Genomic DNA, 24,293 nt, shown 5'->3' on the forward strand with positions numbered 1-24,293 from the left:
TGATGCTAATATATTTTAAAGAATAGGACAAATGATTATTTTAACTGTAGATGTACTGAAAGTCAGAGTTATACTAAATTAAAATACTTTAAGAGTAGTCAAAACATCTATATTTGGGTAGATCATAAAATTTCTTTATATTTAGCTTTATTTCATTAATATCTTAAAGGAGTGCTGAAATCTTTAAAAAAGTTAACTTTCATACTGCTTCTGTCCTAGCACTCAGACTAGAGGTAAGCAAATTGTGCCTCATGGGCCCATCCAGCTCATTGCTAGTTTGGTAAACACAATTCTACTGGAACACAGAAACAATTATTACTTGTTTGTAGCTTAACACTCTTAGGATATAGTTGAGTAGGTGTTACACGTACACTCTGGTGTGAAAAGTTAAAACATTTCCTGTTTGGCCCTTTAAAGAAGGTTTGTCCTCCTTTCTTAGACTGATTTCTTGAGAGGAAGATGATTCCTTTCTATTTTTTTAATAATTTGCACATAATGAATGACAGTGTTTCACTAGACTGTAATTGTTATTAACAGCACAATTACCTTGATGTGCTGATATCTACTAGTACAAGAGGAAGTCTGCATGTGTGTGTTAATTGTATGAGTGCTGCTCAACAAATAATAAATATTACATGTTGACAAGTGTATTCAATTGTATTTTAGTGAGAAAAAAATGATGATGTGATCTCAAAATACAAATATCTCCCTGCATGAAAGAATGTGCAGTTTTTTAAACTTATACAGAATTTTGCTTAGGAAAGCAAGGATTGCACTGTGATTGGGCATTATATAATAGATTCCATACTTGATTGGTGTTCTAATATTCAAGAAGCACACTAATGATCCTAAAATTAATGAGAATATTTTATTCAGTCTCTTAAATATATATATAAACATATATATGAGAAATGTGTCTTGGGAGTTAGTACATAAGTTGCGCACGCACACACACACACACACACACACACACTCACATGCAATTCATTGGCCATACATTTTAGTCCTGTAGAATCTAAATCTTCTTACCTATTATTAGAATTATACATTATTGTTTCAATAAAACTCAAAATAAAAATAGGAACCTATGTAAAAACAAATACACTTCTATTTTTTTCTAAATTACTGTTTCAGATACTGCACCAATACCTTCCTTAACTTTCTTTAATGTTCCTGAATACATTACCTTGGGTAACTTAGTTAACATCTTTGTGTCAAAGTCAGTAGGTATAACATAGTGATAATAATAGACCTTACTCATATAGGTTTTCCAAAAATAGAAAAAAAATATGTATATTTACCTTTGATCAGTCTCTAACACATCATACACTTCGAAAAAAAGCAGGAGCTCTTATCCTTAGAAAAATGATAATCACTATGGTAGAATAGGTTATCTCCAAGGAATTGATTTTTTCATGACCCACGTGGTATTACTATGATAAATTTTCTCATTTATAATATAATAAAATAACTAATTAAATGCAGATCAATTCATATAATTACAGAATGATCAATGAAATTTAAATCTCATTTCAACAAATATACTTTCTAATATACGTATAATGATCAAAGCATACTGTAAATTAATGTGTTATTTGGAAAATTAAACTGAGCTTCTTTCTTTGTGGACCTCTGAAGTATAATAACAACATCCCAAATAAGTGTTTTAAAATAAACCCTGAGGATTCTGCCACAGTGACAACTTCACACCAGAAGATACAGAAAATTATTTTTCTGTTAATCAATAAATACTCAGATAAACACAAGCTGAAAATGCTTATAAGCCTCAGAGATCATTAAGAAGTAGAAGCTTAGAAAGTGCTTGAAATAGCAGCCAGTCTAATTTCTGTGATCTACGGTTCAACACAGGTACATCTGTATTGCCGTCAGCTGTTAACACCTGCGACTTTAAGTAACCACAGGCAGCTATAATAAGATCATTATTATCCAAGTTTAAAATAGTTCAGCCCTTTCAAGATTATTATCAAAAGCTGTTGGTCTTTGTTTTAACAAGATACTTTGATTTGTCCTTCAGAAGATTAAAATGGGATAACAGAAAATTTCCAGACCCAAAAAAAGATTGAAATGAAGTTACCTTAGACAAGCCTTACAGGGAATTGATCAATATTTGTATGAAGTGCATCAGTGTAAGTAACACTAGCCCCTCCTATGGAAGCAAGGCGATTACACCTCTAGGGAAAAGATTCTTAAGCCATTCTAGATCAGAAAAGCAAGATTGTGTGGCTAAATGATGACTTAAATTCTTAAGCAAGTGCTCATACAAGTGAATAATAAAAACAATGAGATGTTACTAGACATACAATAGACAAACAGAAGAGTAACTTCACAAAAGAAGAACTTTAATTAGGTTAAAAATGTTTTCGCTTCATTTGCTAAAATCTCCACAAAACTGAAAGGCTACGTCACTTACCCACTTAAAGTAAAACAATAATAAAGATAGTACTCAGCACTGGAGAAAACAGTGGAAGTAGCACCATGTTATGCAACAGATGACATTGCAAATTGGCACCAGGTATTTAGAAAATACAATGCATAATCACACAACACATATGCTTGCTTTGAAAAATGGAATACTATATGGAAGCTCTCATTATTCCCTAGGGCTTGGAGTTAGCACTTTAAAACATTTTATCTATTACAGCATTGTCTTAGGGGCAAAAAGTGAGATACAAGTAATATACATAAGGCTGGACACAGATTTTAAAGGAAGTAAATTACATTTTTCAATAAAATATATTTATGGAGTTTATGAATAAAAAGAAATATGGTTTGATATTAACATTTTAATTAGGTAAAAATTTGTAGAAGAAAAGTAAAATAATGGCATAAAAATTTATCAGAACTCCTAGAGCTTTCTTTGTTGGAGTGTTACATCAATTATGTCAAGATTTTCAAGTTTCTCTGATTTGAATTATTTTTTGTTATTTTGTAACTTTAAGAAAATTGGACAAAGAATTTAAACAACTGCGATTATGGTTCTTATTGAAATAGACTGTTATTCAGGCACCCCTGATTTTAAAGTGACAAAAAGGAACTGTAGCTTGTAAAAAAAATATTTGTAACAAAAGAAATGGGGGACATTAGTCACTTGTAATTAACACTGAAAATGTTCATTGTAGAGTACATTTTGTCTCATGGTGCAGTAATGCAAGGCATTGAATGCCTATGCCCCTGTGCCCCAGTCATATGTAGATATCCTAACTTCTGAGGTAATAATGTTAAGAGATGGTCCTTCAGAAGATGATGATATGATGAGAACAAGGCCCTTATACATGTGCACAGAGAGACTTTCCTTCCCCTTGGTGTTTAGAAGGCTGTGGGAGAAGCAGCCATGTACAGCTGGAAGAGCATCCTCACCATGAACCAAACAAGAGTCTTGAGTTTGGACTTCCTGGCCTCCAGAACTGTGAGAAATAAATTTCTGTTGTTTATAAACCATCCAATCTCTGTCAGTTTTTATAGAAGCCTAAGTAAATAAAACAAATACCCAATGAATGTTTGTATACATTCAAAAAATCTCAATTATCTTTAGTAATCACCGAGAAAAGAATAAAAAGTCTTATGATAACACATGTGAGGCCCAAACTCAAAATTTTACTTACAAAGTCATAAAGTTATTGTGCCTTACAAATATAAATAATTCTAACTGGTCAAAAAGCCCTGCTTCTTTCTATCGCCCTCCATTCCTCCCATCCCTCCTTCACCTTTGGGCTTCCTATTTCTGCTTTTTCTAAGTGTGTTTTTGAATATTTTCAAAAAGAATACTTACCTACAAAATATGCTAGGGTGTATATGCATAATCCAATTATACCCATTTACATGTGCTTGGATTTATGTGTGCAATATTCAAGCCCTAGTCTCAGCAATTTGGTGTAGTAAACAGTCAGAGTCAGCATTTTCTAGCTTCTTTTCCAGTTCTCCACTTCCTCCTTACTAGACAGTGTATTACTACTCCTTGCCAAAGATGATCAGTGCCCCTCATTACCTTGTAGACTTTCCACAGAAACTGTCTGGTGTGAGCCCCATCCCTGCTAGATGGGTCTGACAGATGAGTAGATCTTTCCATTTTACCTTCTCAGTTCTAAGCCTGGTACTTGCATATCTTATTTTTTTCCTGATGCTTCTTATTTCAAGCCTGAAATGTTCTATTACAATATTCATCACAAAGCTGGGAATTCTGGAACTCAAGAGAAAGCAACTTTCTCACACTGGGACTGACAACAATTTGTGGATAAGAATTTGGCACCAAGCACGGCCTTATACAGAGATGGAAGTGCATTTTCTTCTTTATCTTTCAACTTCATTCATTTCATCGTTTTGCCTCCTGATCCCTACTGAAAATTTAAGAAGTCTCTGTGGGGAGCCTCAGTATGAATCTCTTTCTCTGTTCATTGCTCAGTAATAAATTTTTAAAAATCTGATTATTTTATTTCCTAATGAATTGCACATGACACTAAAATTCCTTTATAAAAGTTTAGCAGTGGCCATTGTCTTCTCTCTTGCAGGGAAATCTACCCTTACCTGCAAGTGTATTTCTTTCCTACCTTTACATGGCCCAAATTTGCTCTTCAGAGCCTGTTTCTTTCCCTATCTTTAATAAATGTAATCTCAGTACCAAAAGCAAGTTCAGCATTTAGTGTATCAAAATATATCTAATTTTGCTTCAAGGTATTCAAAGTAGGGTATCTTAAAAATATTCAATGACCCAACTCTTTTGGAATTGGGAAAGGTAGGGGAAAGGAAAGAATGGAATGGAATTAATATGAGAAAGTGAAAAAATGGAAAGAAAGTCTTTGTAGATAGGGAGGGATGGAGGGGTTGAAGGGACAGCAGGTGAATGGGGAGAAAATAAGAACCAAGAGAGATTATGTAAAGGTGCAAATTTCCAATGATGAATGTCATTATATTGCATACCTAAAATGTACAAAAAACCCCACCAAAAATAAAACAAAGATTAAACCATGTAAACAACTGAGGTAATACTAAAATAAATGATATACTTTTCTCAGATTCAAACAAAAGAAAACAAACAAAACAAAAGGCTAGGTGTATAATTCTGAGTGCTTTCCTGTCATGTAAGAGACCCTTGGTTCAACCTCCAGTACAGGAAAAAAATTACAAATCTAATTGTTCCATATTTAGCTACTCCTTTAAATTAAAGCCAAAGTTGCATAAATAAGCAAACATAAACTATTCCCATTAACACTGGAATCAGAAACTCTTCTTATTACTTGCTCTGAAAACTATTAAGGCATAAAAATATCAAACAAAATGAAAGCAAAACACAACAAAATTCTCAAAGTGAGAAATATTTACACTTCCATTGCCTTTTTTCTGAACTACACATAATGATGATTCTCTGCGTTTACTTCATTTAATCATTCTAATGCTCCACAGATCATTATAAAATATGAAGTTCCTTCATAAGTTCCATCAGGTAAAAACACTATGCAACTAGCCAATGTTAATGAACATGCTAGGTATGATTTGCTTATACAGGTATATATTTGAACTCAAAATGAATTTCTACAAATATTAACTACCTTTTGTAATTTTTTTGCTGTATCAATAGATACTATCATTGACATTACTAGCAAATATTTACTAAGAATCTACATGCTTACCCTTTAAAAGTAGAGAAATTATATGATTTTCTACCTACACATATTATAGTGTCTCCAACCTTGGCTACAGGTTATAAAAAAGAGGAGTGATTTTAAAAACAAAACAAAATGTTCAGACTTTACCTTAAACAATTACACCATGGGGCTTTAATATTCAGTGTTTCAAAAATACTCATTTTAAATTTTCTCCAGGTTGAGTACCACTGATCCAATAGTTACTCAATAAAAACTTGTACTAAATTATAGTGTTATTATAGTGTTAGGGAAATTTACTTAAGGAATAAAACCAGTAAGATGGATAATTAGCATATTAATGGTCTTCATGTTAATAAAAACTTCTAAAGTACCTAGGGGTGCTTAAAAACAATTTGCTTTCTGGTAAATAATTCTCTTGCAATTTATTTGCAATGTTAATTTATGTTATCTACAAATGAGGACAAGTTTTACTAAGTAAAATGTTTCCTATTCTCTAATAATTTAAATAAGTTTTTCCCCAATATTTTGCAGATTTCTTTTAATTGTGATATAGTGTGTTTCAAGACATTTTTGCATTTCTATATTACAATACTAGCTATTAGAATTTTGTGGGAGTCATAATATCCCACAAAATAATAAAACTGTAAGATTACCTAAATTCAGCCCTCTCTATTTGCCCCTCTAAGTTATTGGACAACAGACTTACACAAAGGCATGAGAAAGCAAAGGTCATTTTTCTTCAGAGACTGACAGGAGGTAGCCTTCAATAAGAAATGCCTATTTTGATTCAGAAGACGTTTCTCTTTGAAGAAACTCTAGCTCCACAACAGAGCTAGAGTATATCAGAACATCTGTCCATTTATCTGTAAATTCTGTATAAACCACACACATATAAATTATTTATAAAATGAATAAAAGCCAATTCTGATGAGAAAATTAAAATAAGATGTGATTCATCCTTTGCTTTCTCCATAAATACTTTCTAAAATTATAAAAGACTTGGGCATATTATTTGCGGCTATTCAACAATAGGTTGAAAAGAGGTAAAACTATTCACAGGTATCTTTATCACTATCTCTTCAAAAATAAAACCACCACCACTGCTTCCATTACTACCAATACAATCAAATCCAAAAAAGACAAATATCCTCAGAAAATCTTATGTATTTTTATCTTAGCAAGAGTAGGATAGAAATAAATATAGCACGAAACCTTCTGACCGCTGTAGAGCTCCTGATGAAGCTGGGAGCGGGTTAACTTCATTAGTCCACTGTAGGAGGCTGATCCTAGTTTGGAACCCTCAGTTATATTTTATTTATAATGTCTGTCCATGTGATGGAGAAATAACATTTCTCTGACAACTTACTGACTTATAAAGCTGATTTGGGGACTTGAATTTTATCTCCTCTCATATTTTAGGAAGGGTGGAGGAAAGGAGCAAGGAAGGTATGCTTTTTAAAAATAATTTTAAATGTTTTTTCAATATATCATAACATGAAACAAAATATTATATAAACTTTATATGCCATATTGCCATTTGGAATTGTAATAAAAATAAACAACATTAAGTAGTATCATGTTCTGAAAAAATACAATCCCTCCCCCCAAAAAGCACTTGCATGTATAGATGTAGAAGATAAACATCCTTCTTTAAAAAGAATCAAGAATCAGTGTACATATGTGAAAGGTTCTGTCTTTAATAGGGGAGGAAGGCATGGGAGATGAGGCTGGACATTGTCTCAGGAGAGGATGGGAAAGGCCCCACAGACTGGGCTGGAGCTGGAGCATCACAGGATGCTTCACAAACCCTGTGCATTCCTGTCTATGCACCTGCTCCATCAGCCCCCCAGTCAATGCTGTTAAATTCTCCCTTTGTCCTCAAGGTGTGCCTCAGCTATACCTTTTCTGTAACAATATTTTCATACTCATTCAGGTAGAGCTAATCACATATTGTATTCTCACTCCATTTTGTTCTCCATTTGTTCCAAATACCTGCAATCTATGGCTACCAGTCCAGGAAGCTAAATCACAACTTCTGAAGCAATCAGACCAAATGGTTGAGATGCAACCAGTAACCCCAACCTCCATAGATTTTGTCTCCTACTTCCAACTTAAGACCCCCTGAGAAGCCAGATCACTCAGGGTGCCCTCCTTCTAGTAGCTTGTGTCCACTTCCTCATGCCAACAACTTCCAGTCAGCGGCACTTGAAGCTTTCCTTTTTCTAAATTGTAAAGTATTTCCACTATCCTGCCTGCCTCTGAGTCTCCGCCAAATGCAAATGATGCTTGCTAATTCCTTCTACAGACACCTCTGAAAAAATAGCCTGCATTTGTTTTCATTTGGGTAGTTCCAGCTTATTTCCATGGAATATTTTTTACTAGCTCAATAAAGGCAAAATCCACAAATCCATCTTTGCAGTCAACTGCCATCTTAGTTTTGTTCTGGCTCAATCACAGACTGATATACAACAGGATGGGTTGGTTTTTGTTTATTTGTTTTTCCCAAGCAGGTTGATAAGAAAACTCTGAGGAAACAAGTACCATTTCTGGAATCCTAATATCACTATAAAGTTTTTCCTTCCCAAACACCCTACACTTACATCCAGTCTATCTCTAACACCTCTTAGAGAAGAGCGTATGACTATCAAGATGAAAGTGCTAGTGCTGAGCTATTTTAGTGTTAAATTATTTTAAGTAGAGAGAAAAATGACGGTAAATTTGCAAAAATGTGACACTACTTTTCTTAGCTTAAAAAAAAGGATTATAACTTAGAGCTGATAAAAACATTTTAAAAGCTTCCTAATTTCAAAAAAGAATATCAATTAAAATGAGTGGGCTCAAAAAAAGAGAGAAAATAAAAAAGAATTTAAATAAATGAGCCACAATGTGATTTCTATTTTTAGCTTTTTCCATTATGATCAGTCAGTACTTTTCTATAAATGAATCATGTGTATCAGCATAAACTTTTATGGGGAAGAAATAAATGGACTCAGGCTTCAACTTAAGTATTTCACTCCTAGGTTAAAAAAAAATCGAAATTACCAAAATCCAAGGAATGTGTGCATTTTGTAATGGAGCTAGTATAATAATTGAACATATTATAAGGATGATTTGAGAGGAAGCCAAAGATTACATTTTCCCATCATTGTATTAAATTGCATATAAGTACATTTTATTTACTACTAGTATTATCAGTATTGAACTCATATATTGTGGTGGTTGTCATAACTATTAAACATTAAGTATTATGAGAGTGATAAATATGGATTATGTTAATATTTTATATACATACACAACATAAGAGTGGTGGATTGTGGTTACAATTGCTTTACACATGCAATAGGTGAGTGGATGATGATCTTCACCTCGGAAACCATGGTGTACTGAGATCATCCTCTGGAAAGCTTTCAGGCTTAGAAATACAGAAAAGGATCAAGTTACCATGGCCTGGGAACTCATGGGAAAAAGTGGTCTAAACTGGACAAGCTTTACCAAGATATTTGAAATCACAGAAGGACCTCCTTCCTATTTCAATGTTTTGGATAAAGATTTAGAAGACACAGACTCGGACAGAATACACTGGGTGTTGAATGGACATTTGAAAGCTCTTTCCCTATAGAAGCCAGAGAACAGTACACAATAGCAAAGGCTTAAAGTGATTAATTATAAATTTTTCAGACTCCAGGAAAAGCCATATTTATCCTGGCCCACTACTTTCCGAATTACCAGAGAGCAGGTGAATCCAAGAGACCATTACATGTACATATGAAACAGGTGCAATAGGACTAAGTCACAAAAAAATCTTATACCGACATGAGAAAAATCACAAAATTCCTATGTGTGCATTAGTGCAAATACACAAATGCAGAATTTTGGCTTATCATATTTGGCTAGCACTTTAAAATATGTATGTAAAAATGTTTAACATCTCTTACATGCAAACATTGAATTTGTATGATTTGTTATTGCCTTGTTAAACTGTCAATCATCCTAACCAGTCCTGTCAGTGGCTTTCATCTTGAAAGTTTTCTGAAGGAGATTGGACCTACAGATTGGTATTTTCCCCTAAGTTTATTTGTAGTGAATGAAGAAAATGAGAATCATTCTAAAGGTTTAATATGTATACTCATTAAATGGTGATAAGTGGATTAGTATCCTTTAAAACAAAGCTTTGTGACATTGGCTGGCATGTCTGATGGTCTCGCAAACAATGTGAGCTCTGAGCGTGTATGGTGCTATCCCAGCAAATCTAGGAAAAATTAGCTCTGATGTAGAAGGTACTTGACTTCCTCTTATATTCTTACATGTTTTAAAGGTCTTTGTTTAATGCTTTGCTATATAATTCTATGCTGTGATGATCTTGTACATTCTTATGTGAAATATTTGTTCATATTTTAAAATCAATTATCTCTTCCTATTAAATGTGAAAGCACTAAACAAACTCAATTAAAATATGAAGCACTCAAAGCTAGGTGACTTCAACTGAAATTCAACATGAATCACGAATTTGCTTTGCTTTATTTTATTTTAATGCTGGTAAGACTGATATATTATCTACATACAGATAGATATAGTTTTAAGCAAAGGCTACTGGAAAATCAAATTAAGTATAGCAGCGTCAGAGTGGCACTAGGATTCCCCAACATCAGAGACAATTCTCTCCTGGAGGTGGACAAGGGAAGTGTGTGAGTTAACTGTGAATAAATGAATCCTCTGGAATGGCCACTGTGTTCATCTGCTTTTCCTTGGCTGGACACAATATCCAGCACAACCACATAAGGAGCAGAGGTTTGTTTGGCTCACACTTCAGGGATTCAGTCCATGGTAGGACTATGCAAGGTAGGACTATCATGGCAAAAGACTGTGGTGAAGCAAAGCTGCTTGGTTCTGGCCTGGGGAGCAGAGCAGGGGGCAATGACAGAGCAGAAGAGGTAGGGAAATGACAGAGATTCCCTCAGGCGCATCCCCAAGTGTGCTCCCCCAATCCTCAGGATGGATCACAAAGCCAAAAATGTCAAAATTCTCCCATAACTCTTACAGCATCTGGAGGTACAGTATAGAGGAATTGTAAAGTTGTTTTGCAACAACCTAAGAAAACCTAACAGATTTGCCAACCTGATGATGATACCCTGACTTCCAGGGTGGAAACGGGTCCAGGAAAAAGGTAAAGCAAACAAACATTCAAAAATAAAACCCATATTTCTTGCCTTTCAATTTACCCTGTCTCAAGAGAACTATATTTTTTGTATTTCTACTTTTCATGCATTATGATATTTTCAAATCGGGAAAGCTTTTCTGGCTGGGAGAGATTGCCCCTCTCTGGGCTGACCAATTTTTAAGGTAAAAAGGACTTAGCCTGCAGCCTGCCTTTTGTACATAAATTGACCAATCTTTCTCCTGCCTTCTATATCTGGCCTGTTGAATCTACAGTAATCATCACAGGCCTAGGGTCTAGGCATCTAGAAACATCTCCCATAAGTCAAAAGTCTGCTAGAATCAAAGCCACATTAAAACTAAAACTAAAATCCTACATTGTACTCTCTGCTCTGCTTCTCTCCTAGGACCTAAGTACTAACTGACTTTGTTTTCCTGAACTTCATCTGTGTTTCTTCTTCTGATCACATCTGACTGACCTTCATGGAAAAATACACGGAAAAAGAACTCAACAATGACTATCATGGATACGTTGATGTCAACATTAAATATTACTAATAGAAAGAAAATGTAACAGGTCATCAACAAGAAACAACATCAGTGAAGGAGAACAAAAATCCAAACATAATACCTAAAATGAAGAGGCATTGCTACCTGTAACACTGGTGGGTACAAGAGAGGAAGAAAACAGAGTGTGGAGATCTGAAGCACAGCAGTGTGTCATTTTTCTGTGAGGTTAAAATGTTATTAGAGTAAGTAATCATGAGGGCAGCAAGGAGTGAGAGGTGGCAAAGGGACTTGGTAAACAGGATAAATGGAATATAATGTATTTCATAGCACTCAATCTATCACAGCCATTAGTTCTCCCAATTGGAATAGTTAAGTTGGCTTTTGAGTTTTTAGTCTATTAGGAACATTGACTTATGTCTTGAGTTTTGTTAGGCCTTTTAAAGCACAGGTCTTGGACAAATATGGCTTTGAGCTGATGTGCACATAATTTGAAACGCTGCTTTGTTTCTCAGAAATGAGACATGGCTCAGGAAACGAATTGTTTTTTGGTGAAATTTTTGGTTCTCTGTTCTACCCTTTGGCATGGACAGAGTTACTGATTTGTATTATGGAGCTGGGTCTCGGGTTCTGTGATAGCTCACATTCCCGTAGCCTTCCAGGGATGAAGAGAAGCTCCCAGACACCAGCAGGGCCCTTACCAGTGCCCAAGCTTCCAGCACTGCAGCTGCTCTCCACTTCAGATGGGGATCACACTGGTACGGCAGTAGGGTTTCAGGCAAACGGAGCTTCAAACACTGAGTGTATTTTGTTAGGCTTTTGACTTGCCTTTTGTTTTATACTAGGTGAGATCTGTGAGTGTACAGATTTTTAAAATAAATAATTTGCATCTTTCCCAATCAATGATATAGATTGCTGTCTCCAGTACTATAGAATATTTCCTTTGAAATGTTAGCTTCAGGATAACTTCCTGAAAGTTACAGTGATGTTTACTTGCTTGATCTGTGAAAAACTGCAAGTGGGATGTTCGATAGTGTTGAGCAATTGAGCCAGTAACCATTTTAGTTTCAGTTTCCTGGGACAGTTTACATCCCACCAAGGGCAATTAGCTGTAGCCATGCCCCTAGTCCTCCTGGCATTGCTCTCCCCCGATCCTCATTTGTCAGTCATTAATAAATGATGATCTGCACACTAATTATTCCTGATGTGGAGCCTTTGAAGAAAAAGCATGTAATCATGAGAAAATAGATGGAAAACAACTCTCAGATATTAAATCAATACACGTCTGGATTTATTATTTTATAAAGTCACGTTTATTTTTAACTCAAAGACTACTGAAATATACTTTTAATGACCTGTTTTCTAAAATCAAGGATGACAGGTGGGATTGAAAATATTTTCATATTATTTTATAATAATGATAAGATAATTGTATATAATGGATTTTTTTTTTTTTGCTAAAATTGAGCGAGTTCTTTGTTTTGTTTTGTCTTTTTGAGACAGGGTCTCACTATGTAGTTCAGGCTGGCCTTGAACTTACTATGTAGCCCAGGCTGGCTTCTAACTTTTGAAGCTGTCTTTGCCTCAGCCTCCTGAGTGCTGCAATTATAGGAGTGCACCACCATCCCAGGCAGCAAGTTCTGAACATATATAATCTTATATGTGTTAGAGAGGCCAAATATATGAATATGGCCATGATGTTCCTAAACTGCAGAGAATCAGGAGAGAAATAAAACTAGTCTCAAACTACATTATTATTTATAAAAGCTACTTCTGCCAAGCAATACCAAGTACAACATGATGTTGGCATTAGAATGTGTACATACAAAGTATATACAGTCATAAGCTTGGGAAGATTTCATAACTAATATACAATATTTTTTGAAATCACTGTGTTTATTTTGTGATGGCCCCAAGAGTTTAAGAAAACATATTTATGGGTTGGATATTCTATTATGTTCATGTTAGCGATACTAACACTTTTCATTTTTCAAATTATCATTAACAGAGAAAAATGGACAAAGGACTTCAAATGGAGACTAATGCACAATTCATCCTTAATTCAATAATGTATAAGGTATTCATTCAATTACTTTATGTGGAAAAACCACAGAAGTACTTACTGGGAGACAGAAGAGGGAAGATATTTATTCAATATCCTACAGTTTGTGGTTGAAAGTGTTAAATTCTATGAGAAATGCCGGTGGATTGATTGTTCTAAGACCTCAGTGAAACAAGAGAATGATTTGGCTAAAGGAATTGAAGGAGGTTTTTGATGAAAGAATGAGAAATGTGGTCTTTGCATGTGGGCAAGGTTTACTGAGAAACTGAAGCTCATCCTGAGACAACAGAGACTGTAAGAGGAGGGGAGCGACCTCTTTCCCCCTCCTCAGTTCATGTGCTTTGTGTGGAACCAGCCCTCGAATCAGGTGCCAGCAAGAGTTCCCATCATGGTGGGCCAGGCACTGTAAGGTAACTTTTCCATTCTTTTCTTAGTTAAGGGCTCAATGCTCTGTTAATTGATTCATGCTGTGGATCTGGGTATAATATTTCTGTCAGAGCTCGTGGGAGCTCTAAGGATGAAAGAGGAAGAGCCCTACCATCTCACTCAGTTCAAAGCAATGACCATTCCCCCTGCAATAATCCAAGGATCACTTGGTCTCTGGCCACCTAATGGGTCACTCATCTTAGTCCATTTCAGATGGGTCTTTCTCTTCCACTGTATCTCTCAATGTCAGAGTCCCAGGGGTCCACCCAATGACCTCATTTTGATCAGAACCTTTAAATATCATATCGTGCCAAAGCTTTCTTGGGTCATGTGTCTTAAATTGTATAGCAGATATCATTTGAACACTTGAACCTGTATTTTCTTTTTCTTTTATAGAACTTTCCGGTTATATGATCTATCATTGTCTTATGGATTGAGACACTGTGAATTTGCCTTCTGTGATTTGCAACTAAATAACTCTAAGTTGAAAAGACAGTGATAATGCTGGAAAGACAGTTTTAAGCACGTTTTCAAGAGTCTTGGACTTCAGCTCCCTCCTCCAGTTCTATTGTCATTGGACATTTACTGTACCCTACCCTACACCACAATCTGTGTATTTAAGATGAGCACAGATCTATCAGGGGAAACAGATAGAGTAAGTGATAAGATTAAATACTTCAGTGGGGCAAGTGGATTTTGGTACACAGAATCGAAATTAATCAGTTTTCACAAAATCAGCAATGGTCATGGAGTTGGTGACATTTTGTGTGCATGATTTTAGAATAAATACTAATTTACCAGGTACAGTTTTCCAGTGAAGAGTGGAGGAAGAATACACTAAGATCTAATGTATTTTACATTTACTTTAATGTCAAAATACTACTGACACTCACTTCTAAGAGATGTTTATTCATATTATTGATCGATTATGAAGTTTTGAAAGGTTAATGACATTATTTTAGCAGTAGAGAATCCGAGATTTTGTATACAGGGTTCACAAGCAGAATAATTGCCAGTCATGTGGAAGGTGTATAGTGAATACTAAAGGTCTTACAGTCAGGACTGGATTCAAGCCCCATGTCCCTACTAAACAGCTACATGTTCTACACAGTTTCCTGGTGTGGGAAATGTGATGGAAGCACAGATAAAAATCTCTCTTCTATGAACTTGTATCTTATATTCTAGTTGAAGAGACAGACAAAAACCCAGCAAAAGACACATGTAGTTCTGGTGTGCAGAGGAGGAAATCCCCAGTCATCAACAGCAAATGAGAGCACGAGATTGAACTCGGAGTTGAAGAAGTAAGCAGGAATCACTCAGTTTCCTAGGGCAGAGGAGTAGTAGACAGCAAGAGGAACCAGGACAAATGTCTCAGGACAGGCCATTCTTAGGCCATTCAGCGAACAAGTATAGAAGTAACTTTGTCAGCTGTCAACTAGACACAGAATGAGAGCTGCTGTAAGACGGTGCAAAATATCACATGTACAACCCTGAGAATGGTGCCCAGTAGTAGATCTTTTGTAATTAACATCAGGCAGTGTGGTACATTTCATCATCAATACTATTATCCTGGTGCTTACATTAGGCAAGAGCCTTCTCTGAAGGTTTTAGAACACTTCAAACCCTTGTATAAGTACTTACTTAAGAAACTATGAGGCTGAAACACCAGACAGGAGCAGAGCCCTGACATCTGTCTAGCCCCTTGCATTCAAAGCATCTGCATAACTATTTGACTTGGCTCCAAATGAGCTTGAAAATAAGTTTCTAAGTTTAAGGAATTTTACTTTCAAACCATTAACTTTTTTACATATTGCTATTTGAAATAAGCAAACTATGGCAGGAATAAAATAAGAACTTAAATATTTCTCAGCATAATGAATCAGACCTTCATTCTGGTCTGAATGAAAAGTTTTAACACAAAGGGAATAATTTCAATTTTGTTGTAAAACTCTTCTATATCCATTTTAATTCTGTTTTATGAAATCCTGTCTACCTCTCAGGGTACTAAAATAAAAGTGAAAACATTTTGAGAAAAGAATATTGTCATGTTATCTCACATACAGAGACTTATGGTTTGGATATGCAATATACATGCTCAATTAAGGATTGCATTGGTAAATTGTGAAGAATAGGTCATTTACTACCTGTTCACTTTCAAAGAATTAAACATTAATTACAAAAGAGCAAATTTTAGTATTATTTTCAGGTCAACAACAACAATAACAAAAAAAATCCCAAATCTGTTTTTTATACAAAACTATTTGTTTTTGACGTTTGTGACATGATCGTGGTATTTTAATTCTGATAGTTTAGTCTCAAAATACATTGTCCCCACTGGTTTCTGAAAAAATTTTGCCTTAGGAAAATGTAAAACATATCAAAAGGATTGAGTTTCAATTGTTTAATGGGGGATAGAGGGAAATAGGATATAGTAGTAAATCCAGGCACATGATTAGAACAAGACCAGGACAAACAAAGGAAGACCTTTTGTCTAGAAAATAATGTTTTTACAGAAAATAAACCACTTCCTAGACGAAACTTCTTAGATCAGGAACATCTTAGCATGAAAGTCACATATGAATTGCCTTAAAATCATATACAAAGCCAAGCAACAAAACAATCTTTCATCCTCTTTAGGAGTTATTTTCTGCTTTCCAGTTTCAAAACTAGCAAAAAGATTTAAGGTTTTTTAGGTCTTTTTTTACTTATATGCAAGAGCATGTGCAAACAGGAATACATCTGTGTGGACTTTACCTCCAAATGTACATGTGGAATTAACTTAAAATAAAAAGCAGGTTCTGGAATTTTCCTGAGATGCAATTAAATTTATGAACATGTGACAAATGAAAGACCAGAAACAAACTATTAGAAAAAGTTCGTTAATCCCATGAAGTCTATATTGGAAAAAGTACTTAGAAGAATCACTTCTGGATATTAGATGTTTTACTTTGTATTTTTATAGCACCAAGTCCTGTTAATTTGAAATTTATATTAGGCTAAGGACCACCTATTAGTCAATATTCAGAATTTAGATCTTATGCTTGAAATGCAGACACAGAAGAAAAAAAGTCAACTGAAGAAAGGAAACAGGAAAAATGGGGTAAGAGAATGTCTCAAACATCTAAAGAGATAACAGCCTGATGGAAAAATGGGTTGATTACACTATATTGCTAGAATAGTGCACATAAAAGGAAAAGGATGGAAGAAAGGCGTCAATGTTTAATGTTATTACCAATAAAAGAAAAGGCTAAAGAACATTTACAATGTGCTGTGAATATCAGAATGTTTAATTTGTAATCATCCTGGGATAATTAATCATAGTTTGCTGATGACATGTTAATAATTTTTAAATCCAATGAAAAAAGTCACTTAAAGTTTAATTGGAAAATAAGTAATAAAAAGAAAGTTTGGTCCCTGCAGAAAATACTTTATGGAATAATGAAAACCTTTAAAAGAGATGATTACTTTAAATTTTTTAAAAATAAAACTTTTTCAAATTTGGTACTTATCTATATTATTTTAGTACATGTGCTGCTGAAGCGAGCACTATCTATATTATTTTAAACTACACCTAACAAAGAAGATCCCAAAAGATCTGTGCGTAATCAACACAAGCCTAAAAAGAACAGGAAGTCTCTGTATTTGATTTCTTTTTAAATCTGAGTGTACTTTAGAATAAAATAAAGTTGATAGTTTTCTTTGAAATAAATCAGTCCTATAATGTTTAATGTAGTATAGCCTGTAATTATTTTTTCTTTCACATGAATAAAAATACATATTGTCAGTAAATGTTGATCTTCAAAATATATCTTGTCAGGCCGGGGATTTAGCTTAGTGGTTCTAGCACCTGCCTCACAAGCGCAAGGTCCTGAGTTTGATCCCTGGTACCAAAAAAAAATGTATATATATCTTGTCTAAGGCCCTAATGATGATATAAATTGTCAAAGAATAATACACACAGCAATACCAATATTTTTGCAATATATCAAAATAAAATAAAATTACATCACCACTAAGAAGACATACTATTTTTAATTAAAGATATATTACCTACAAGCACATTTCTGGCTACAATTCCTAATTAACAAGATTAAAAATTTACTCATGAGAAATAATTAGCCCTATTATCATCATGTGAGTGTCATCATAATATGTATTTATTGGGTATATTTGAGCACAGATAGGGAGAAATATATAATTTAACATCCATATATCATTACAAGGACAAGCAGTTTTCAATAGTTTTCTGGAATTCAACATCATCTCCCAAATTTGTGTTAGGTTCTGGCTACATTTCTTCATTTAGTTTTCCATTCATTTGGCAAAAATAGTGAAGTCTAATGCCTGAGCTGAGATAGACAAAAGTCTTTCAATAATCATATTATTTAACTTTTGAATAAGAATATATATAGAAGTTAATTACTTTTATGAAGAGTAAAATACATTAGCCAAAGACATTTTCATCATATGACTAATGTCCCTTGAAATTCATGAATATACCATCAACAAAATGATGTAGTAACAATTTCATGCCTAAAAATTTGCTTATAAACCGTTTTATACCTCTCCTTATCTTTGGGGGAACTGTGTTAGTCTTTCAGCTGCAAAGATCTCATGACAGAACTGGGGAAGGCAGCTCATGTTGCATAAAGCAGGGAATTGGTTGGGCATCCTCCCCAGAGAGCTTCCAAGAGAAGAGGTGAGTGGGACAGACAGCTCTAGCCCTGCAGCTGGGCTGGGCTTAATCTTCCTCAACACCACAGAGCGGTCTTCAACTAGGGATTCCAAAGTGAAAACTTAGAAATTGGCTTTAACGTGTACTCTTTAGAAAACTATGAATGCTCTTAAATGAACAAGGGTTTAGAAAAAGTAGCAAGAATACTCAAAGGAACTAGTGATGTTTAATGAAAGTAAACTGTTCCTTCTGGGATTTAAGGGTATGACCACATATCTTTTCAGAACACAATATTGGAAAATGCCTAATTCTGTGATTTATGAGTTGATTACTTCATGAAAAGTCAACAGTAACAGAATAGAAAATTAGCAAAATCAATACGAATAAATTGATTTTCTGACTGTTTTTGGAACTTAGAGCACATTTTCACATTTTTTGTCAGGTTCAAATATTCCCATGAATACTTTCATTAACTTTCCTATAATGGCTTAACAATACCAAACGAAATTTTCAAATGGAGAATTTTCACTAATGAACATTCTTTATCACAATGGTTTGGATAAACAAATGGAAATATTTCCACATTTCCATAAGATATGTCTGTTACAACAACAGAGCATACTTTTCTATTTATTTACTCATATTTTATTTTTGGAAGGTTTATTATGCTTAGCTCAATTTCAGCAAACATCTCTACAAACTGTCCTTTTTGGGATTTTGTGTCTTATGTCTTCAAAATGAAAAAAGTAGTGATGTAACATACATATTCAAGTATCTTTTAGCATAGAAATTTAGTTTAAGTCAGTATACATCATGATTAATGTATTCCAGTTGAAAATATTCAGGAGCTGAAAATAAAAACAATTATTGAAAAGTTTGGTTATTTCGCAAATTATTTATTTGTCAGAACATCTGCTTTGTAGAACTATTAGTCCTATTCCTTAAACACTTATTAGGCACAAACCTAGGTCTTCCAAGCTTTAATTAAAATTGAAGTAGGCAATGACATATATTTTGCAAAAGGACATATCCAAATTAAATATAAAGTATATGAGAAGAAGAAAAGTAGTTATATTAGCAGAATAAATGAGCACTTCAATACTACTATTTTGAAGACAGCATACCCAAAACAGAGAAATTGTGTGCTTCAAAATTTGCACTAATTTGGACAAGATAAAGCTTAAGAAATCCATCCTGCATTGAAGTTATCTCCTGACACACTACTTGCCTGATTTGTTTGGGATGTGGTCAGATCAAGGCGAAGAGAGATCAGCTGTGAGGGCTGAGCAGCCCACCTCCTCTCTTACCTTCCACTGAGGAGGAAGCCAATGACCACTGCCAACAGAATGACTCCCACTGTCACGGACACAGCAATGATGGGGATCTGGCTTTGATCACTGGACGCTGCCACTGCTGTTGGAGACACAGAAAATGGAGCTTGCGGTTAACGTGATCATGTGCATTCAAAAGAAGAGCTGCCAATAGTCGGGAATCAATTCATAGTTTAAGCAATTTGCTCACATTTGGCTGAGATTTCTCCATAATAACTCTTCACAAAAGCGTGTAATTGAAAAGGCGTCCTTAGGAGAAAATATTTACTCTCCAAATAGATATCTGAAAGCATCACTAAGTCATTGATTATTTCCTTGTCATCATAAAAATTTAATGTATACTGTTTGCATAGGAGTTATCTAGGAGCCTGAGGTCTGCAGGATAAACAGAGCATCCATATCGGCTTTATGTACCTTCATCTAAAGAGGAGGGCATTAAATAGAGGAGATTTGAGATTTTTAGAATTTATATGTCCCTGTTCTCTAGAAAAAAAAATACGATCAACTCAGAATTATTTTCTCCATGGACATGAAGTGCAAAATAAGGTGACTATAAACCAAAATAAGTTAAACACAGTATCACTGGCTGAATATAATCTGAAAGTAAAACATAATTCCAAGTTGAATATAATCAGTATGTATAGTTCCTAAGTAGTATCACTTTTGAAAATTATCAAGGCATAAATTTCAACTTCCAGAAATGTGTTTAAGTCATCAGAACTAATAACAACCATAGTAGGGTTTGTTTTATTTTCTTTACCACCACTTAGCAGATTTTGGTCCAATAATCCTTTTGGATTTGATAACATTTCCCTTTCTATTCTAATCACCCTGCCCTGGAAACCTTTCATCCTCAATTGAGTAACTTTTTGACCACTCTCTTGGCCTGATCTACATATCAACCCTTTCAAACAGGCCTTGAGAATCCAGTATTACCAACAGCAAGTTTGAGTAAAACTCTTACTTATAAGTCTATGTTCTTACCATCTCTTCTTTTGAGTGACAAGAGTTGTAATTCTATGGCCCTTTTCTCTAATTTCTTCCCTTGTTTTTGAGCTGAGGTCCATAATAAGAAATTTGGTTCTCAGTATGCAATATAAATGAGAGCAAAACTATGATCACTAGTAGCATTGCCCAAGGTAGCCTTTCTCATTTTCTTAGTATATTAATCCATTTCCAGTTTTCACACTTTAGAAATACTAAACTTTATAGCCGAAAGCGAGTGGCAACTTAGACCCTGTGATTAAGTGTAACTGCATAACTTCCTTTTGCTTTACCTAACTCCACTGTGAAATTCCCTCTTTCTCTTCCAACATCTTATTTCTTCAAGTCCTCCCTGCAGGAGTTGTTCTGTTCCCTTAATGACTGTTTCTGTGCAACCATGAGAGGATATCTCCTAGTGGGAAAAATAAACCCTTATACATAAACTCACTGGTGTTAAACCTGAATGTGAAAAAAATGTGCAACATATACTAGACTTAAGGGCCAAGGAAATTATTCCATCATTAAAAGTTATTTCCTTACCTTCAAAATAGAAAGAATTTCCCAGGATCATTATCTTTTTGGTAAAATTATAGATAATAAAAACAAAGTTGGGCTGGGGTTTTAGCTCAGTGGTTTTGGAACCTGCCGCACGAGTGCAAGGTCCCGAGTTCGATCCTTGGTACCAAAAATAAAATAATAATAATAATTAGCATAATGCTTCAATTACTGACAGTCTTAAGTAAATAGTAGGTGTCATTTCTATTTACTATGTCTTGCTTAATTTATCATTCTGTTTATTTGGCGTTTGTCAGCATCTTAGCTCATGTTCTAAGAGTCAACATTATTAAATTCTCTCTAAAACTTTTCTTTTGCCATTAAGTTTTACGCATATTTATTAAATATAATAGATATTTCATTTATCTTAAAAAGCATTATGATAGAGAATTTGACATTGTTGACCTTATCAAATGTGCCATTCTTCACATTATTTCCTTGTTGTTGCCTGTGGTATCCGACAAGATGTTTTCTTTTCATTCCTCTCTAAAGCACTGATTCATACATTTTGTTTCCACATTCTCTGTTCACATCTTCTGAGTGAACTTGATGAATCCTCTTTCTGGATGCTTCTCACTTCTCTCCCCAATTGCTATTTTTCTCTGTTTCCTCCATTTCTCCCTTCCCTCACAACATCAATTCACAAGTATCAGCTAAAAGGTCAAACATTTAAAATACTTATTTCTGTTTTAAGCATCACTCTACATTTTTTAAAAATAAGCTCTGCTTTTTCCTCTATTTGGATTTTATTAATACATAAAAATAAGCATATTTAATGTTGACCCCTATGCCACATCTACCCTGAAGCCTGATAGAAAAGCGGATCAACAAATAATCATATCATAAATCAAACCAATAAGCTGATTAGATGTGTTTCCAGTTTAATGTTCACTGACTCTTTCTTAACCTCTATTTACTCATTGTTTACTAAATATTTTCATGTTTCTTTTGTTTTCTTCATATATCACTTTGTTCCTTCCACTGCACACTTATTTGATTCAAATCTCTATGGTGAAAAAGCTGGAATATGATTCAGTGTTTTAAGGTTTTTTTTCTGTTTTCTATATACTCATATTAGATACTTAAAAATATGACTTTGATGATTTTTTCCTGACCAAAAACTTACCAGAATTCTACTACCTATGGAAGAGTATTCCCCAATTCCCAGACTAGCATTCAAAAGACCTAATATGACTCTAACAATTATTTCAGGTCTGAATGTCCCAATTTGTTAACTCTCAAAGATATGGTTTTGTAGAAAGTGGGTATGGATGGTGAGGGGCAGAAGTACAATCAAGCAATTTCAAGCTGACAAAAGCATTAAATTAGAGAAAGAAATATAGATCCTTGATAGGCTGAAATAATTCATTTGTAATAACTGCTCAGAACTAATTTAACAATATGCTAAACAATGCACTTAGGTATGAGAAAATGTCTTGCATTAAAACAGTTGTTAATGAGATACCAAACTTTTCCACATATTTAAGTTAATAAAATATATGACAGCATTTTAGAAGTAATGTCAAAACACAAACATTCATATTTCTATGTTTTTATCTAATGTTCACTGAATTCAGGTCTTTTTAAAAATTATTGCCAATTGAATCAAGGGGCTATGAAAATTTAAGGATTATATTGTCATTATTGACTTTTTAAAATTTGCGGGATTTTCTAAGTTTTTTAAGAGTTTTAATTATTGAGTGTTTCACATGCACTGATTAATTTATGAGCCATTTCTAGTAGGATATAATTCATCAAGATTTTGACTTATTTATTGCTTTCTTAACCCTGAGGATATCCATACACTCATTATTATATTAGATGAAAGTATAGAACTTATAGGTCTATCAGTGCCTTCATACTGCTTAATCTTTAAGAGGGGGAAATGTTAGGCCCAGTATAAGTCGAAATTATGATTGCAAAACATTATAAAATGTGTAATATTTAAAAATAAAATTTATTCAGTCATGCTTCCCATTTTCTTTTGTATATTTTTAAAAAACTGGTTGATGACACAACTGTGAAAGAATAACTAAAGTTTGTTTTGGGAACCCTGAAGAGCAAAGTCTGAAGCCGGTAGCACACTATGCTGAAAAGATAGCAACTGTGATGATTGCTATTCTGTTACACCTAACAAGGCTTATTTTTACAATCAGTACACATTTTCACACTCTCTAGAAATTTAAGAAGTCACACTTTTACCCCATACTGCTTCTTATGTTCCTGGATATAACTCATATTTCATGAACATTCTCTAGACTGTTTTGCCTCTGATACACAGTTGCATAGATTAAAGCTGAAAATAAATGTTAGATTATAAAGACTTTCAAATACCAGGCTGCAAACTTGAGATTTTTCTGCCACAGAAATAGGTATTTACTAAATTTCCTAACTAGTATAATCAGATCAGAGTTAGAGTTTTTGATAACTGGTAAGAGTTCATAGGGCCAGGGATTGAGTGAAGTGGCATGCCACCTGCCTGGCAAGCGCAAGGTCCTGAGTTTGATTCCTGGTACCGCCCCCCCACAAAAGAAGAGTTCAGAGGAATCAGTGGGAACATTGAAAGTACCATGGCAGAAAAATAAGCACAAGAAAGGATGTCACACATCGTTAGCTAATCAAGGAAATTCAAACTAAAACCATGGTGAGCTATTATGGAACATCAACCCCAAATTACTAGTAAATGAAAAAGGAAAGAAATAGTGATAACAACACATCATGATGAAGATATGGAGAAACCGTCCCACTCACACAGCTTGTGGAACTGTAAAATGATACAACTACTCTGGAAAAGAGATGGGAAATTTCACATCAAATGAAACATAAAATTACCTTTTGGGAATTTATCCCAGGAAAACAAAAATTTATGATGATATAAAAAATGGGTACACAAATGCTTATGGTATTTTAGTTGTAATAACAAAAGCTATAATTGGACTGAAGTCCTTAGAATAGATGAATTGTTAAACTGTGGTGCA

At 34.3% G+C, this 24,293-nt stretch overlaps 1 protein-coding gene across 10 annotated transcripts in view; it reads right to left on the reverse strand.

The window, feature by feature from the left end:
• Positions 1-24,293, reverse strand: part of Epha5 (EPH receptor A5) — a 360,726-nt gene that overhangs the window by 63,398 nt on the left and 273,035 nt on the right. For all 10 annotated transcript variants that reach the window (XM_087187714.1, XM_087187718.1, XM_021262295.2 and 7 more), the window contains one exon: positions 19,753-19,858. In XM_087187714.1, the coding sequence (XP_087043840.1) occupies positions 19,753-19,858 (106 nt within the window). The remainder of the gene's footprint in view (positions 1-19,752; positions 19,859-24,293) is intronic.

This window comes from Heterocephalus glaber, unplaced genomic scaffold (assembly GCF_053883595.1).
Source record: "Heterocephalus glaber isolate CG9 unplaced genomic scaffold, H.glaber_assembly_v1.0 deba00001509, whole genome shotgun sequence".
Classification (NCBI taxonomy): domain Eukaryota; kingdom Metazoa; phylum Chordata; class Mammalia; order Rodentia; family Bathyergidae; genus Heterocephalus; species Heterocephalus glaber.